This window comes from Mirounga angustirostris, unplaced genomic scaffold, assembly GCF_029215605.1.
Source record: "Mirounga angustirostris isolate CCGP_5_RB_7025 unplaced genomic scaffold, mMirAng1.0.hap1 SCAF_2, whole genome shotgun sequence".
NCBI classification, from domain to species: Eukaryota; Metazoa; Chordata; class Mammalia; order Carnivora; family Phocidae; genus Mirounga; species Mirounga angustirostris.
Genome location: NW_026991710.1, coordinates 76,430,184 through 76,448,521, shown reverse-complemented (window position 1 = coordinate 76,448,521; position 18,338 = coordinate 76,430,184). Strand labels below are relative to the sequence as shown.

Sequence of the window (18,338 nt, the reverse complement as noted above, 5' to 3'; positions counted from 1 at the left end):
GAAGAACCTGGATGAAGAACTCTGCATTGGAACAAATTACAGCTATATTAACTGCCATAAACATGGCAACACTTACAAATTCTGATAGTTATGTGAATAACAACATTACAGCCCAATTCCTATAAAATAAGTATAATGGTAATATGGATTCTGCTTTTACCAAGTGTACCTGATATATCACAAATCATATATAAAATTAAAAACTAGATGTTCACTGTATCAAAAATCTGACCTAAAGCTAATGCATATCAGCTAAACATGTTAACCAGTGTCCTGTTTTCTTATATTTTCGAAGGGCTAAGGCAAGATGATTTCAATTGTCTGTTTTCTTCAAAATCTCTTTATTCAAAATGAATAATAATCTTTTTAAAGCTAGCTACTTAAAAGCCTAAATGCCTGGAGGAGGGGAGTCCTAAAAAATCTGTTAATGAGTATTAGGAGAACTAGAGTTTCTTGAACTTGATTACATATTCATCTTTGATTTTCTCTCATTTTTTTCCTCTTCTAGATAATACAAAAATATACAGTGAAGACATGATTTTTAAAACTCATGCTTAATGTGCTTGGTTAACGAGACAAAAAAAATAAAGAAGTTTGGCTTACTCTCCATCATGTACTCAATTACTCAGAGCTTTTACTGGTAATGTAATATGTACCACAAAATATATACATTATATATATATACTGTATGCATACAATGCATTATTTTGTATTATATTATGTATTTTGTATTATATATATTATAATATATACTATACATATACCTACATATCTCTACCTAAAAATATACCTTAAACTTGTACACAGCTCTGAACCAAGTGACATCCCCATAGCCCAACTGGTAAGTGACTAACAGAGGAAATAGTTTGATAATATGGAGGATAAGGGAAGGTTACAATACAATAGCATTTCTCAAACTAGAACCCTTTGCACTCTTAAAAATTGAGGACCCTACAGTTTTTGCTTATGTGGCTTACGTTGGTTGTATCTATATTACCATATTAGAAAGTAGAAACTGAAAAACTTTATTAAACTGCTTACATAAAAACAAATATTTTTATGAAAACTATATCCCCTCATCCCATCCCTCTCCCCCCAATCTAGTGAGAAGAGTGGCACTCTTTTATATTTGTAAGAATCTTTGGTTCTAGCTGCTTCTGTAATTCATCTATTGTAATATAGTTTTTGTTTAGGTTTACAAAGAAAATCACGCTTCACACAGATATACAGTTAGGAAAGGAAGAGTTTTTTCATAACATTTTTACAATACTATGGATATTCTTCTTCGATACTAAACCCAAATTTGACAGGTGGTAGGTTTTTTTTAAAGGTCAGTTGCAATGTGGAATCTGAAACCATATGAGTAAACTTTTGTGTTCTATTACATTTAAACCCACTGGTCTATCTTGCACTTTAATGGACCTTTAAACCATGCATTATTTTGTAACATTGTGCGCACTGGTCATTTGGAAAATACTGGTTCACTTGCTGATTAATGCAGATCTTCCAAATGTTGACACATTTCATGATATTTTATCAAAAAATTAGATTTATTAATATCACCATTGATCCTGAAATATCAGAAGATTGTCAAACTCACAGTCCAAAATCCAAACTCTCCTTTGAAAACTGGAATTTTATCACTAGCAATAAATGCTGCTGGTTATTTCCTTGCTTTCACTGTCCTTTTTTGAGAAAATGTCTGCTAAATACGTAAGTCTGCTTAACTACAGTTTGTCAGTCATTCTTTTAAGTAAAAATGGTGTTTGGTGAAAAAAATGACAAGTTCAAATCAGAACTGAAAGGAACTGTTCAAATGCTTTCCCTTGAGACACTGTACACACTTCAGTATACAGCAAAGGCTGGTTCACATTTTGTTTCACAAAAGTATTAAAAAGACACCTACTGCTTAGTTGAGATTTACCAAAATCAACAATTTTTACTGTTTATCAAAAACATTCTTAAGTGAAACTGACATTTAAAAAATTTTAAGAATACAATGACTACTACAACAGTTTGGAGTCTTGGCCTTGATTTGTGCTAAGGCACCAGCAGTTTTACTTACCACTGCTTTTGTACACATCAACATAGTAAAAAGGCAAGTAGTATCTTAGTATTATTATGAAAGTAGTTTGCCCTTAGGGATCCCTAAAGGTTCGCATACCACACTTTGAAAACTGATGGGCCACAGTAAGAGCTTGTTTATCTAAAAACATCAACTTTCCAACACAGTCAATAATTTAGAATTAGAATAATACTTAATGCTTAGATTTGTCTGTTTGGACTATTTCTAGAAGTAAGCAAAAGAAAAAATAGCTAAGAGGCAATGAATGGCCAAAACAATGAAGTAATGGTTTCTGACCCAAGCCAAACAAGCACTTTTAAGCAGCAGCACGAGAGAGGAAACAGAAAAATACAAATGAAAGAATGGTGAAACCCTGAACCAATTATGAAGGCATCAGCTACTATTAAATTCTGACATTTGCTGACTGCCTTCTGTGCTTAAGGCACTGTACCAGGAGGTAGGGAATATATTAAAGAAAAAAGGTTCAATTTGCCCTAAAGAAACAAATAAGAGCTAAGTAGCCAGGTACACAAGTAACTGTTATGAAATATGATTTGTGCCATGAGAAAGGATTAAACAAAATGCTACAGGAACGTGAGGGAAAACAGCCTATCCTTTCGTACAAAGACCATAAAGAAGCCTATTATATTTTAGAGATAGAAGACGAGTATTTTCTCATTACCAAAAGGTAATGGGAACCTACATCATTAGCATATGCAAGAAGACTCCAAGGTTCCAGGGAGTTTTTCCAAACTAAATTCCCCATTAATGGTATGTACAAGAGAAGACAATCTTATATTCCAAGTTTTTCCAGTATGCTTGTACCCATTCTCATATCTAAGTCTACCACAAGACAAAAGAAGCATTTAAGTCTGACAATGGTTTCACCTTTCCAAAGGGTCCAAGATTAAGGGCCACTTAAAAACAAGCAAAAATCACTACAGGAGATTACGAGTTCACACTAAAGTAGTCCAAATTAATTTGATAACCCATAAATAAAAGTTATCTCCCAAAGAATGAAAATACATAAACCTTTATATCTGTCCTGAAGACTTACAAAACTGTGCCATTTCTGATCGTCTAGTTGTGTTGCTCTACATGGTTCAATTCTTTAACATGGCAACTAATTTTCAAGGCAATTCCTTTGAATACCAACTAAAACACATCACTGATTTATCGTTTTAAAAGGTAACCAAAATAATGGATAGTGAAATCTAAGCAGCCTTAATTTGAATGTCACAGTAGAAAGAGAAATACCATTAGCATCTTCTAAAATCAAACTATTTCTCTGATGAAAGCTCTAAAAAAGACAAAGAATACACTAATAAATACAAGACTGAAGAGTAGTTTCTGACATCACTCTAAGATGAAATGAGAAAGAAGAAACATCTCAGGCATAAGTAAGCCAAAAGAAAAGATAAACGGGAAAAACGTAAAGAAAAACAAAGCCATGCTATTGTTACTGGACAAAGCAAAAGTGTTTGAGAGACACACTTTTTAGTAACAGAAATTAGATCTACAACAAAAATATAACATATATCTTAACTGCATACTAATAATGAAAGACATAAACACTGCAGGATACAGAAAGCAAAAAGTCAAGAGACAAACATGAGGCTTTAACTCTCTTCTCCAAGCTCTTAAACACACAGCACAAAAATAAGACATACAATAGTGCTTTCTAAACATTTTTGATTGGGACCCACTGTAAGAGACACATTTTAGATTATGACCCTAAACATGATTATCAATGGGGTAAACAAATATAAAACTAGAGAAATAGATTAGTGGCCTGTAAGATGCAAATATACATGAGAATTTAGAGTATACTGATGTTTCATAAGAAAAAAGGTTTATCAATAAATGATTCTGGAACAAGTGACTAGTAAATGACAAATAATGAGCAAAGGATAAAACTGTATCATCCTTTCTTTAGTCCTTATTATACATTCCAGATGAGATTTAAGATTAAAATAAAAATCAACACAAAACCTAACTCATATCCATTAGTTTGGTTATCAATGCAAAACCTGACTCAGATCCATTAGTTTGGCTATCAAAACAAAGAAACAAAAAACAAAAAAAGAAAGTAACAAGTGTTAGCAAGGATGTGGAGAAACTGTAACCCTTGTTTACTGCTGGTGGGAAAATAAAATGGTACAGGTATTAATGGAAAACATGTGATGGTTTCTTGTATGATCTATCAATTCCATTTCCGGGTATATACCCTGAAGAAGTGACAGCAGGGTCCCAAGAGATATTTGTACACAAATTTCTTTTTTTTTTTTTTTTTAAAGATTTTATTTATTTGACAGAGAGAGACACAGTGAGAGAGGGAACACAAGCAGGGGGAGTGGGAGAGGAGAAGCAGGATTCCCGCCGAGCAGGGAGCCTGATGCGGGGCTCGATTCCAGAACCCCGGGATCATGACCTGAGCCGAAGGCAGACGCTTAATGACTGAGCCACCCAGGCGCCCCATATTTGTACACAAATTTCATAGCAGTAATAGTCACAATAACCAAAAGGTAGAAGAAACCCAAGTATCCATCCACAGATGAATGGATAAACAAAATGTAGTATACACATACAATGCTTTTCAGCCTTAAAAAGGAAATTCTGATACAGGCTACAACATGAATGAACTTAAAAACTTTATGCAAAGGGAAATAAACCAGTCACAGAAAGACAAATCCTGTAGAATTCCACTTTTATGATGTACCTAAAGTAGTCAAATTCAGAGAAAGAAAAGTACTATGGTGGTTACCACAGGCTGGGGATAGGAGGGAAGTGTTTAATGGGTACAGAGTTTCATTTCTGCAAGATGAAAAAAGAGTTCTGAAGATTAACTGCACAATAATGTGAATGTACCTAACACTCCCGTGATTTGTATACTTAACAGTTAAGATGGTAAATTTTATGTTATGTATATTTTACAAATAAAAATAAAATTAACACAAATGCGCTAGAATAAAATACAGATGAAAATATTTATGATGTGATACTAAGGAATGCCTGTCTGATAAGGACCTAAACCTTAGAAACCATCAAAGAAATGAACAAATTGACCACACAAAAATGTAAAATTTCTCTATGACAAACAATAAGGAATCAAAAGAATAAAAAACTTACAAATTATTTTTCAGAAAAAAAGAAAAAGGAACACAGAAAAAGTCCAGAAGGCTAATACATTTATGAAAACATACTTAACCTTAAAAGTAAAGAATAAAAGTAAAGTAATTTAATTCCCTGGTAAAGATTAAAAAGGTTTGCAATATTCTGACCTAGTACGAAAAAGTATACATCTAAAAACCAAGCTGTAGTCTGGTGCAAAGTGGTAAAACTTCTGTGTATGGTAACTTGGCAATTACTAAAATATTACTAATATTCACTCTAATCTGACAATTCCTTTTCCAAGAATTTTTCTTCAGACTGAATACAAGCTAAAAAATCTGTTAAAAGGATGGTCATTATAGCCTTCTTTTGATAGCAAAAAAAAAAAAAAAAACCCAACTAACCAATGTCCATTAATAGAAAACTACATGAATTATATCTATATAAGACACTGTAATCATTTAAAAAAATTGAGGTATAGCATAAATATTATATATAACATAAATAAAAACAAAAACCTGGAATATATACAGGCAGGAAAAAAATGTGAAAATAAACACCAAAACTAAAGGATTATAGAATATTCTTCATTATACAATATTGCATCTTTTATATATAACATTTTATTTTGAAGAAAACAATAGCTAAGCATGGAGAGTAAGAAGGTAGAGAAAACACAGAAGAAAGTATACACTTAAAATGTACTTAAGATTTTTACTTAAGTATGAGTACTCATTGTACTTTCTTCTGTTAAAATAATTCAGCACTGGGTGCCTGGGTGGCTCAGTTGGTGAAGCACCCACCTTCAGCTCAGGTCATGATCCCAGGGTCCTGGGATCAAGCCCCGTATTGGGCTCTCTGCTCAGCAGGAAGCCTGCTTCTCCCTTCCCACTCCCTCCTGCTTGTGTTCCCTCTCTCGCTGTCTCTCTGTCAAATAAATAAATAAAATTCCCCCCCAAAAAAACAATAATTCAGCACTTAGCCTTCTACCAAGTATTGTTTGTCAACTAACACTTGCAGACATGAAGAAATCAGAATAACTATCCAAAGACAGAGTAAAGATTTGCATTTTGGCCACACACACCTAAAACAAACAAACAAAAAAAACCCCGAAGTATCACCCAATGGTTATAAAATCATGATGCTAAAATGATACTCAGCTCCATTATTCAAAGGACATACCCGTTTTACTGCTTGCAGGGACTTCAGAGAACATCCAGGCAAAGGAAGTGAAGTCCAAAAATGCTGATGTCTTACACAAGATCATACAACCTGTATGATAGAGCAGTGCTCTCTGGAAAGCTTTTATTTTTGGGGGGGGGAGGGAGGATCTTTTTGATTAACTGGAATAATTTTGAAATTTCTCTTATTAACAACTGTTACTTTCAACATGACCACCACACTGAAATGGCAATCATTTTAGGAGACTGAATCTACTTCACTAAGGAAAGAAATTAATCAAGCATTTACTAAAATTTTCCTCCATTCCAACCTCAAAATAATTGATTAACCCATTTATTTTTATCACTTTTTCTCCCCAGGTAAAATGTGTCTCTATTCCTTTGCAACGTTAAACAGTCCAGCTATGCACCTGTTCCTATGCCCTAGATGCCTGTCTTCAGATACCTCCCCTCCCTTCATCCTTCCCCTCTCCACTAGCTTCTTCCCCTAGGCCAACAAATATGCTCAATTTTCAACAATCCTGAAACATCTTCTTTTGACATTGCTGTACTGTCAAGCTGTTTCCCTCTTCTTCTTGAAAGACTAGTCTTCATTTCCTTACCTTTCTACTGAAAACTGTCTACTAAAGGTCAACAATAACATTTAATTTCCAAGGAAAGTGATCTCTGATCAGTCCCCCATCCAATCTGACTTCTCTACAGTATTTGATACTGTTCACTATACACAAAACTGGAAATTGGTCTTTCTTTAGCTTTCAGAGTACTATCATTTTCTATGAATATTCAAGTAATCCTTTATTATCTTCATTGGTTTGCCTTCATTTGTCCACCATTAAATGTTGATATTTTTTACTATATGCCTTGCTTTGGGGGTATTTTTGGTTAACTGCCATAATTATGTCCCCTTGAAAGTTGATTTCTCAGGTTCCAACCATCTTTGAGCTACAAACCTCTACTAGACCTCATTTCTCAAACAGGAGAACTGAACTCAACATGTTTAAGTATATTTCTCCCAAATGCACTGCCTAATTCAGTTGACAGTGCCCATCACCCAGCTGTCTAAGCAAGAAACATCTGAGTTATCTTTAAACCCTCTACATTTAACTATCACCAAATACCGAAATATAAAACTTCCCTAAAATGCCTCCTCTATCCTACTAACATTTTCCTACACTTAGGCTTCAATTAATTCAACAGCTTCATCAATGGTCTTCCCATGCCGAAATGCTCTCTAGTGTGTACCAAAAAAAGTCCATCCTTCCTGGCATAGCATATAAAGTCCCCTCACAACCCAGCAGTTTACATTTCTATCTTCTCAGTTTCATCTATACCTGCCCTAAACCTCCTCTTCCACAGATAACCTCCCTTCCCACAGACGTTTATCACTCTTCTAAGCAATGAATATTTTCATTCTTGTTCACCAAATAAGCACTGATTCACTGATTCAAAGTCATCTCTCTGTGACTTTTCTTGATCCTCTCCAAGAATAATCATTTCTGAATTGGATTGTGATTCTATATTGCTTAATATTTTCCCGAGTTATTACACTGTACTATTTTAACTATATGTATTTATATGTCCCTTCCTCCTGGTGTTCCTTGAGATCAAGCTTTGCTCTTATTTTTACTCTTTATGCATAAAACATAGTAAGCTCTCTCCTCTGTCACTCATCTGCCATTATTTTATTCCCTCGAAACCTGCTGTGCTCTCAAAAAGGTCAAAAGAAAAAAAGAATGTGTCAACAAGCAATAACCATTAACAACTGGACACCATGAGGGCAAAATAAACACAGGAAGGAGAGGTGCCCACAAGTTAAGCGTATGCCCCCATATCCAAAGGCTGGATGAAGGAAGACCATCCTCCATCAAAAACAGTTTCAAGTAACCATGACTGAAGAATGCCTGATGGCTATGGGACTGTTTCAAGATCATTAAGAGGAAGGATACTTTTAAAAATTTGTACAAAGTACTAGTATCGGGGCGCCTGGGTGGCTCAGTTGGTTAAGCGACTGCCTTTGGCTCAGGTCATGATCCTGGAGTCCCGGGATGGAGTCCCGGGATCGAGTCCCACGTCGGGCTCCCTCCTCAGCAGGGAGTCTGCCTCTCTCTCTGACCCTCCCCCCTCTCATGCTCTCTGTATCTCATTCTCTCTGTCTCAAATAAATAAATAAAATCTTAAAAAAAAAAAAAGTACTAGTATCGCCCACTTATCACTCAATACTCCTTCCTTCAACACATATTTACTAAGAGCTTACTATGTGCCAGTCACTGCTCTGAACAATGGTGAACAGGACAAAGTCTCTGCTCACATGGATCTTATATTCTAATAAGGGAGACACAAATATATAGAATCATGTTAGGTAAAAATAAATACTACATAGGAAAACAGATGAGTAAAACTGGGGGCGGGGGGGAAGAGTTGCTATTTCAAAGAGTATGATCAGGGGAAGGGCTTCTATATTTCACTAAGCCCACAGTCATATGCATATATCAGCAGGAAGAGTCTTGGAAGAAGAAAAGAGTAAGAAGGAAAGATGGCACTGTCCTTGGCATATTTAAGAAAAGGTGTGGCTGTGGCACAGTAACTGAAAGAGAGTGGTAGGAAATAAAATCTTAATTCATATTGGTAAAATTAAAAGGGTTAGCTAAAAGAGTCATGACAGGTAATTTTTACAATTTCCATTCTGTTCAAAGAACGACATGTATCATATGACCTCACTGATATGAGGAATTCTTAATCTCAGGAAACAAACTGAGGGTTGCTGGAGTGGGGGGTGGGGTGGGAGGGATGGGGTGACCGGGTGATAGACACTGAGGAGGGTATGTGCTCTGGTAAGCACTGTGAATTGTGCAAGACTGTTGAATCCCAGATCTGTACCTCTGAAACAAATAATGCAATATATGTTAAGAGAAAAAAAAAGAAGGTAGCAGGAGGGGAAGAATGAAGGGGGGGAAATCGGAGGGGTAGACGAACCATGAGAGACGATGGACTCTGAAAAAAAAACTGAGGGTTCTAGAGGGGAGGGGGGTGGGAGGTTGGGTTAGCCTGGTGATGGGTATTGAGGAGGGCACGTTCTGCATGGAGCACTGGGTGTTATGCACAAACAATGAATCATGGAACACTACATCTAAAACTAATGATGTAATGTATGGGGATTAACATAACAATAAAAAATAAAAAAATAAAGAAATAGGTGATTTAGACCGGATTTAGACCCTAACATTCTATTGTAAATAAGCAAACACAGCATTATCATACAATTGCAGAATAAGTAGTTACCATATGATGATAAAGGAAGTAAGGTCAAAATCCATATCCCACCAGTGATTCCCTAATCTCCATCTCTAGTCAGGATCCTAAACCAGCTTCAGTATCTCATCCTGTATACAGGCCCAAGCTTCAACACTCAATTCAGAATTCCCCACCTCTATGTTAAGTTGCCTTAGGTCTCGTCCAACATGCTAAATTAGGGACAAGACATTTAAGTCTTATTTGAATTTTTAAAGGCATGCCCAATGGGTTAGAACGGGTACTTTATACCTATTCTGATGTACGAAACTACCATTTTTTTCAATTACCTAAAATTCTTGAAGACTTTATTTATCTATCTGACAGAGAGAGCACGCGCACGCACGCGTGTGCATGTGCACAAGCAGGGGGAGTGGGAGAGGGAGAAGCAGGCTCCTTGCTAAGCAGGGAGTCCAATGCGGGGCTAGATCCCAGGACACTCTCTCTCATCTCTCTCATATCTCTTTCTTCTCCATTTCTACTGTTCTTTCTACTTCCTAATTGAATGATCTCTCTTCAAAACTTACCCTCTAACAAAGTGCAGTACTCAGGACGGCTAGACTGGTTTAACAAAACAACTTTCTTTCACCATTTTACCCTTCTATCTGTGAAGGCTTTAATGGATCTCTAATAACTACAATGTAAAACCAAAACCTAGCTTTCGTTTTCAATATTCTCCCAAATTCACAGTACCATCTGCAATCATCTTTTCTTAAAGCTCTCTATTCCCAGTAGGATGAATTCTCACCATTCCCACAACAAACTTAATTTTCATATTTCCCAATGTCATTAAGACTAACCATGTGATCCCTAAAGGCAATCTCAGCTTATAAGAGGAATTTACATATGAGAAAAAAAAAAACCAATAAAGATGAATGAAATCTCCTTAAACAGGAAAAAAAAAAAGGTATAGCAGCATCTTCTGATTAGAAGAGACAATTAAGAATTTCACATTACTAATACTGATAAATAAAACATTCCACTGTGTTCCAGTTTACAAAGTACTTTTTATTCTACAGATGAAAAAAATGTTAATCTCAGATTTTAAGTAATTTGTCCAATGTCCCATTTAACTAAAATGAAGCAGTAGAGACTTCTAAGGACTCAAAATCCCATGCCTACATGCTGGCCTTCCCAGCCCTAACTACGTAAGAAACAAATTCATATATTGATTGTTAAAATATTAACGTACTGGGATATCTACACATTAACTACAGCATGTTTTGCAAAGTAAACACCTATTGAAAGAACGAACAAAGAGACAGCACTCCTGAGCTTCAGTGGTTCCCCACAGAATCTGGACGAGTTCAGAACCTTTTATACAAACAAAGCCTTTCAAAATTATGACTCCTCATTCCCATATAATTCAACTACCAAATCATTCCACCATGTTCCAATTACACCCAAAGATTTTTAAATGTCATTCAAGAGATAATGTGTGGGGAGTCTGCCATCACTGGTACAGTTAAATAGAAGACTAGCAAACAAAATAAGATACCAATGATAACGACATATGTATTACCAATCTTGTCAGGGCCACATCAGCATAAAAGCTGCTTGGGAAATACGGAGTTTTGCATTAAAAAAAGGTATCACTAAAATAAACATTAAAATAAAACTTCTAATATTCCTTCCACCCTTCATAAGAAACTGCATAATGTAAACAATTAAAAGTTTATGCTCAGGAACTAGACTGACTGGATCTGAGTTCCAGGTCTATCAAGTTCCTAACAACTTAACCTCCTTGGGTCTCATTTCTGCAAAATGTGCATATCTTGTAGGATTGCTGTGCAAATTAAATGAGAGAATGTGAAGCACTCGGCACAGTGCCTAAAACATAAGAGTTCAAATATATCCTGTTAACTGTTCAAAGAACACAGACTAAAATGGAAATGCTAATTTTTGGCCTCCTCTCAAATCCCATTGTCTGGGACAATCTGCTGAAGAGGTTAAAAATGGTTCTTTCACCTTGAAGAATACCAGTTACTCATTCGCACCCTTGGGGTCTCCAGGAAGTCATATGGTGGCAAAATCTGAATGTGATCTGCTTTTCATTTGTCCAGAGGTTGTCTTCATGCACCTTGAGTAAAGTCTGGTTCATATTAAGTGAGCAGTATTTTTTTGAAAAATACTGAGATGAATGTAAACACCTGGCCAAATAACAAACTCAAAAGTCTACATCATTGGTCTGAATCACCTAGTTTCTCTTCCAGTGGCAACTATTCTGACCTAAGGATGACCTAAATTCAGACATCAATTTCCATCATTGGGCCATATTCCAAGAACTCATACAAAACTGAAGAAGCCATGGATGCTCAGTTGACGGTAGGTACATGGTGCCTATGGCAGCCCCAAAGCGGTATCTTAAAGGGCAAGGTGGAGGACAATATATTAGTATGTACGACATCAAGAATATTAGACTCTCTTCTGCCTTTCATCTTTTAAAAATACCTCCTGATGCTACATCAATTTGCAACAATGTAACTCACCTGTTTTTTCAGTTATATCTGAATCAGGTGTGCCTGCCCTGCTAACTTCCCCTTCAGCATTCTCCTCTTCAGCACTAAGAGAAATTGGTGAAGAAGGGCCAGGCTGGGAGGGTTGAGGGGCTGCTTCGGGCACTTCCTCAATCTTACTCCTTTTCTCAAAGCGAAAACGGTCCAAGTTGAAAAGATTCATATTGGTCGAAACCACCACCCTGTAGAATTAAGAGCTTTAAGTGAACTATCTGCAGGAAGAAAATAAAAAGAGAAAAAGAGGCCATGAAAACAATATAAAATACAAAGCCTTAGCAGTTCATTCCCAAGGCAATTAAGAGCACGCAAACATGCCAGTGGCACAGGATGACTATTATGGCTGCGCCTCATTGTTAGGCCACAATAATCAGAAGGTGGACAGGGATATCTTTCTTAAAATTTCCATTGCTCTTTCTACTCCCATTCGTCTCCCCCCTCCCCGCCCCGCCTTCCTCGAACCACACGCTGACCCTCGTGCAACCTCCTCTTACCCCAGCACGCGCAGGCACGTTCCCCACTCTAACCCCCCTGCGGGCCGCGCGCCCGCCCACAGGGAGAGGCTCCCTGCACTATGGTGCTCCCTGCCTCGAGAAAGGACGTGCCAGGGCCCGCGCCGCGATACTGCGGGGACACAAAGGGGCCAAAGAAGGGGAGCGGCGGAGGCCGTGCTGGCGGGCACCCGCCCGGAAGTTGACGCGGCGCGATCCCAGCTGAGAGGAAGCTGATAGGATCAAGAAAACATAGGGAGGGTTCAGAGGAGGGGAGGGTGCTGCGGCATCTCTTTTAATGCTCACTCGCTCGCCCTCTTTCTTTCTTTAGTACTTACAGTCTTGCAGGCTCGATGCGATGTAACAAAGGTTGAAAGAAAGAATAATTCCTGGAGGGGAGCGACGGTAGCCGGGCCGGGACCGTCCAAAACAGCACGGAGAGCCCAAACGAGCGCGCGGTGATGACGCAACACGCAGCTTAGGCTTTTTTTCTTCCCCAGCGACGCGCGAGCGGAAGATGTCTAGGCGCGCGCTGTTGCCATGGTAACTCGTACCCGCCTCTACGCCTGGGAAGCGCGCTTATGGCCTGTTTCTCCAGGTTAGCAAGAGAGTTGTTAAACAGAACAATAATAAACTGCACAATAGCAATAAATAACATAGTAATAATAAATAATATAGCATTTGATATAATGTATAATATTTTGTATAATGTATGTATAGTGTGATGGTAATACTGTGCGAGGTGTTTTACATGGACAATCTCAACCCTTACAAGAAGCCTTTTTTACATAATAAGGAAACTGAGGCCTGCAGATGTTAAATAGTAAGAAGTAGAAACTCGGGTATTTCGAGCTTCAGAGCATATGAACCGCCTCCCCACCGTTGGCTGGATTATTCTTAGAGTGGAATATGACAATTCCCCTCTCTTGACGGAAATACTACCTTAAGAATATTTACCCTTTTTGTTCTAACATTAGGCTAAACAGGCAGTTTTCTGTTTTAATTTGATCCTCTGGTTGGCATTTCCCTTAAAGAGAAATTACTACAAATCATTATTCTACCAAAAACACTGGTCATTGTAAGCTTAAATTGGCATTCTATTTTATATATCAGTGATTTGAAGTGTATAATTATACCATGAACCCACAGTTTTATCAAATGCGGGCACACTTATAGAATTGAGTGTCTAGACCCATAAAATTCAGGATCAAAGCCTGAATAATTGTGATTTTGTTATACCTATTTTTGATATCCCATGAAATGCACCAGCTTTATGCATCTATGTAAACTGATGGAATCAAAGGATATATCAACTTATACATAGTAAATTATTTTTGGTGAAGAATATTTGCTATAAGATCTACTTGCAGTAACTTTCAAATATGCAATACAGTATTAACTATAGTCACCATTCGGTACATGTAATTTTAGAAAAGAGTATTTGCTTTATATTCAGACAGATCTAACATTGAAAATGGATTCCACTAGCTGAATGACTTTGGGCAAATTATATTTAACTTCTCTAAGCCTTAGTTTCCTCATCTTTTAAATGTGGTTGATGATACCATTGACCTCTTAAGGCAATTTTCTGCAACACAGTATTAACCCCTTGACATTTGTATAGCTGGGGCAAGAGTGAAAATAGAGACCCAAACATCGTATGTCTGAATATTTAAACATAAATACAGTTAACAAAATGTAAAAATAAATTATGTTTTAGTGTCCTTTTTTGAAAATGACCTAGAAAGCCAGGTTGAATTTATAATTCCTCTGTTGGTCAGAATGGATGATTCAGGAGAATCGATTGGCGCCTGTATCCTGGCTTCCCTGTATAATGTCCTCCTGCTCAGTTTGATACTATTAGCGGCCTTGTGCTCATGCATATGGACACCCAGCTCAAATGCCCAACTATGACCCCACCTAGGGTTCCTACATTGTTTAAAGAAAAAAAAGGTTGTTTTGTTTAATTTGGATTTTATATAAACAATACCTTTCTAGTATAAGTATGTACCATGCAATATTCAGAACTTGCTTGTACTAAAAACTTATTTGTTGTCTGTTTGAAATACAAATTTAACAAGGTATACTGTATTTTATTTGCAAGCCTACTTACACTCCACTGCTAAGCCACCTCTTGGGCCTAGGAACTTTTTTACTACCTATTGGGTCTAGGATTTAGATACTGGAAGCACTGTTGGCCCTCAGCACAAAGGACCTGGGGGAAAGTCACTCCTAGCCTTTTTGGAGCTGTGTGATCAGAGATTTCAAAGACCAGCTGCTACTCAAAAGCATTATCTAAAATTGAAGACGTAGGTTCTGAGTGAACCTGTCTTTTTGGCCCCACAGATTCCTTGCTCTTTGGGGTTCGGTATAGCAGGAAAAGGGCCAAATTGTTCTGTAAAGCCATACATGCAGTACAGGAACCACTCTTGCCCAGCTCTAAGGGTGGGATGGTTCTGTAGCATTCACTGACCTGGGAGAATTGGAATTTTCTATGATTGGGATTTTGCTTAATTGTGGATCAAAAGGTTAAGGGAGTGTATAACAAAGTACACAGACTGCCATAACAAAGTACCACAGATTGGATGGCTTACAAAACAGAAATTTAATTTTCTCATAGCTCTGGAAGTCTGATATCAAGATGTTGGTAGGGTTGGCTTCTGAGGACCATGAGGGAAGGATCTGCTTCAAGCGTCTCTCCTTGGCCATCTTCTCCCTGGGTCTTTATGTAATCTTCCCCTGTACTTGTGACTAAATTTCACAACTTAAAATGACCACATTTTAACTTAATTACATCTCTAAAGGCCCTATTTCCAAGGGTAGTGACATTCTGAGATACTGGGGGTTAGGACTTCAACATATGAATTTGGAGGAGCACAATTCAGCACATAACAGGGCAAAAGAGCGGAAGGATTCTCTATATGAACCTAAAATCTTCTGGAATGATAGCAGGAATTGGGGCTAAAAACTAGTCCTCTGACTTTTCTTCCCTCTGACCCTAAATATCATTTTCCAAAATTGAATCCTTAGTGTCCTGCTTATCTCATCCTACTCTTGCCCAGAGTGCACTGATTATAGTGGTAACTAAATATATTTGTCAAATCTTATCCTCAACTATAGACTTAAAAAGGCTTAATCTTACTGTTTATAAGTTATAACTCAATAAACCTAACATTTTTTAAAAAGTGACTATAAACATTTAATTGATAAGGAAGAAAATTTGAAAACCACCTCTCCCCCTAGAATGAAGAGGTAAAACCAATGAGATTTAAAGAAATGATAAATATAGGATTCAGAGGACTGAGAAGCAAACTTTGATGAATTAATATAATCAAAGAACAGAATACACACAAAATGAGCAAAATAAGTAATGAAAATACGTAATAGAAAATGTTCATGAACTCTCATTAGTCTGCAAATGAAAATGCTCATGGGATTCAAGACAAAAGCAATTAAGGTAGACACTAAAAATATTCTAAAGAATTTTTTTTAATTTCAAGAATTTAAAGCATGTTATTATAATTTTTTTTTTCCAGAAAAAATATACAGCCTACAAAGGGACAAAAAAAATCAGTCAAAAACTTGTTCAATAGGGATGCCTGGGTGGCTCAGTTGGTTAAGCGTCTGTCTTCAGCTCAGATCATGATCCCAGGGTCATGGGATCAAGCCCTGCATTGGGCTCCCGACTTGGTGGGGAGCCTCCTTCTCCCTCTCCCTCTGCCACTCAACCTGCTTGTGCTTCTTCTCTCTCTCTGTCAAATAAATAAATAAAATATTTAAGAAAAACACAAAAAAACTTGTTTAATAAACTAAATGGCAGAAGGTAATGATGAAACAACTCAAAGATCTGGAGGGAAAAGATTCTGACTCAGTAATTTTTTAGATTATGTATATGTTATCCATTTATGGATAAAAAAATTGCAAACTTTTAATTCCTTGAAAATATATCTCTGTTAAACCGTTCCTAAAAACATAAATCCAGGTGGCAGGGTCAAGAATGCAGAATTCATGGTATAGAAGTATTCTCTTGAGACTAAATAAAGTTAGGACTTAATAATTATAAGACGGTGTATTCATCAACATTTTGTTGCATCACAGCCACAAAATGTTAGTTACATAAAACAATAATCTTGATTGGCTAGGATGGTTCAACTTTGGGCTACAATGCCTGTCTGCACATAGTACATGCTCAATAAATATGTGCTGAGTGAATGGATGATATTAATAACTATATAAGATGCCTAAGCATACAGATAACCACAAATATATTTTAAAATAAGCTGAATATTACATCATGGAAGAACATAAACCAGAATATTAAAAAAAATTTTTGTTTGTTTTACTTTTTTATGTAAGCTCTACAGCCAACGTAGGGCTTAAAATCATGAGATCAAGAGTCACATGCTCCACCAACTGAGTCATCCAGGCACCCCTTAAATCAAAGTGAAAAAAAAAAAATAAAACTCAGGAAAGAGGTGATACAACTCAAGAAGGAAAGAAAAGTAAAAGAAAAAAATATCTTAGAGGTGAAGATTAAACCAGATGTAACATGTAGTTAAATAAACATAACAGATAATGCCTAAAGAGAAAGGGTGAAAAGGGAAAAATAAAACATAAAAATAGGAAGGTAAATAGATTTCAAGAGAAAATAATAAATATTGAAGATAAGCGAAGAAGATCCAACATAATTATAATAGGAATCATTACAGAAGAAAACCAAAACAAAGCAAAAGTGTGGAAGAAATAACTAAAAACTGTTATTCAAAAAACATTTCCTGAAAATATCAAAGATTTGAAGCCATATATTGGAAGAGCACATCATTTACCTGAGAATATCAACCGAAATGGCTAACACCAAGGCCTATTCTAGTAAAATTTAGACTTAATTTTTTTTTTTTTAATTCCTTGAACATTTAGACAAAAATAAGCAAGTGAGCTATAAGGGAAAGAAAATTATATTATCACAGTTTTAACAGCAAGTCTTTATGCTGAAAGAAAATGGAATACTGTACATAAGAGGCTCAAAGAAATAAAATGTGATCCAAGGATTTTATATTGAGCAAAAGTGCTTTTCAAATGTAAAGGCACAGATGGACTCTTAACATCATGCAAGAATTCTGAGGATATTATTCTCATGAGAACGCCTACAGAATTTATTAGAGAATGAACTTCATAAAACCAAAATGTCTATACTAACAATATGAAAGGACAGATTTTGAGCATTAGCTATATAGTTATTTGTAGAACAAAGACAATAAGAGGTTTAAAAGGAAAAGAGTAGCATATAATGGTTATATGATCTGTCAGTGTGTACCTCTTAAAATTGGAAGTGAATGGTAGAAACATATGAAAAATTTTTTTAATTTTTCAGTAATTGTATTGGAGTAAGTATATTAGTATTGTTATTCTGAGACTTTTGTGTGTACATTTTTGAATAAAGCAAATAAATAACTCCATTTTATCCTGTCTCTTTGGAAGCCAGGATTTTCAAGTAGAAGAAAGGAGATATAGATGTGATAGAAAGAGGTTAGTGTGTGGGGCACCTGGATGGCTCAGTTGGTTAAGCATCTGCCCTCGGCTCAGGTGATGATCTCAGGGTCCTGGGATTGAGTCCTGCTTCGGGCTCCCTGCTCAGTGAGGAGTTTGCTTCTCCCTCTACCTTTTCCCCCTGCTTGTGATCTCTCTCACT

General features: G+C 36.6%; 1 protein-coding gene across 4 annotated transcripts in view; it reads right to left on the bottom strand.

Moving 5' to 3' along the window:
- SMARCAD1 (SWI/SNF-related, matrix-associated actin-dependent regulator of chromatin, subfamily a, containing DEAD/H box 1) overlaps nucleotides 1-13,123 on the bottom strand; it is a 77,514-nt gene extending 64,391 nt beyond the window's left edge. Inside the window, exons 1-2 of one of the 4 annotated variants that reach the window (XM_045880743.3) lie at nucleotides 12,988-13,123; nucleotides 12,135-12,373 (exon numbers count right to left, since the gene is read on the bottom strand). In XM_045880743.3, the coding sequence (XP_045736699.1) occupies nucleotides 12,135-12,324 (190 nt within the window). In that variant the 5' untranslated portion in view covers nucleotides 12,325-12,373; nucleotides 12,988-13,123. Of the gene's footprint in view, nucleotides 1-12,134; nucleotides 12,374-12,652; nucleotides 12,812-12,987 lie in introns of those variants that run through there. The other 3 variants (XM_045880745.3, XM_045880742.3, XM_045880744.3) reach the window with 3 other exon arrangements.
- Nucleotides 13,124-18,338: the final 5,215 nt, after the last annotated feature.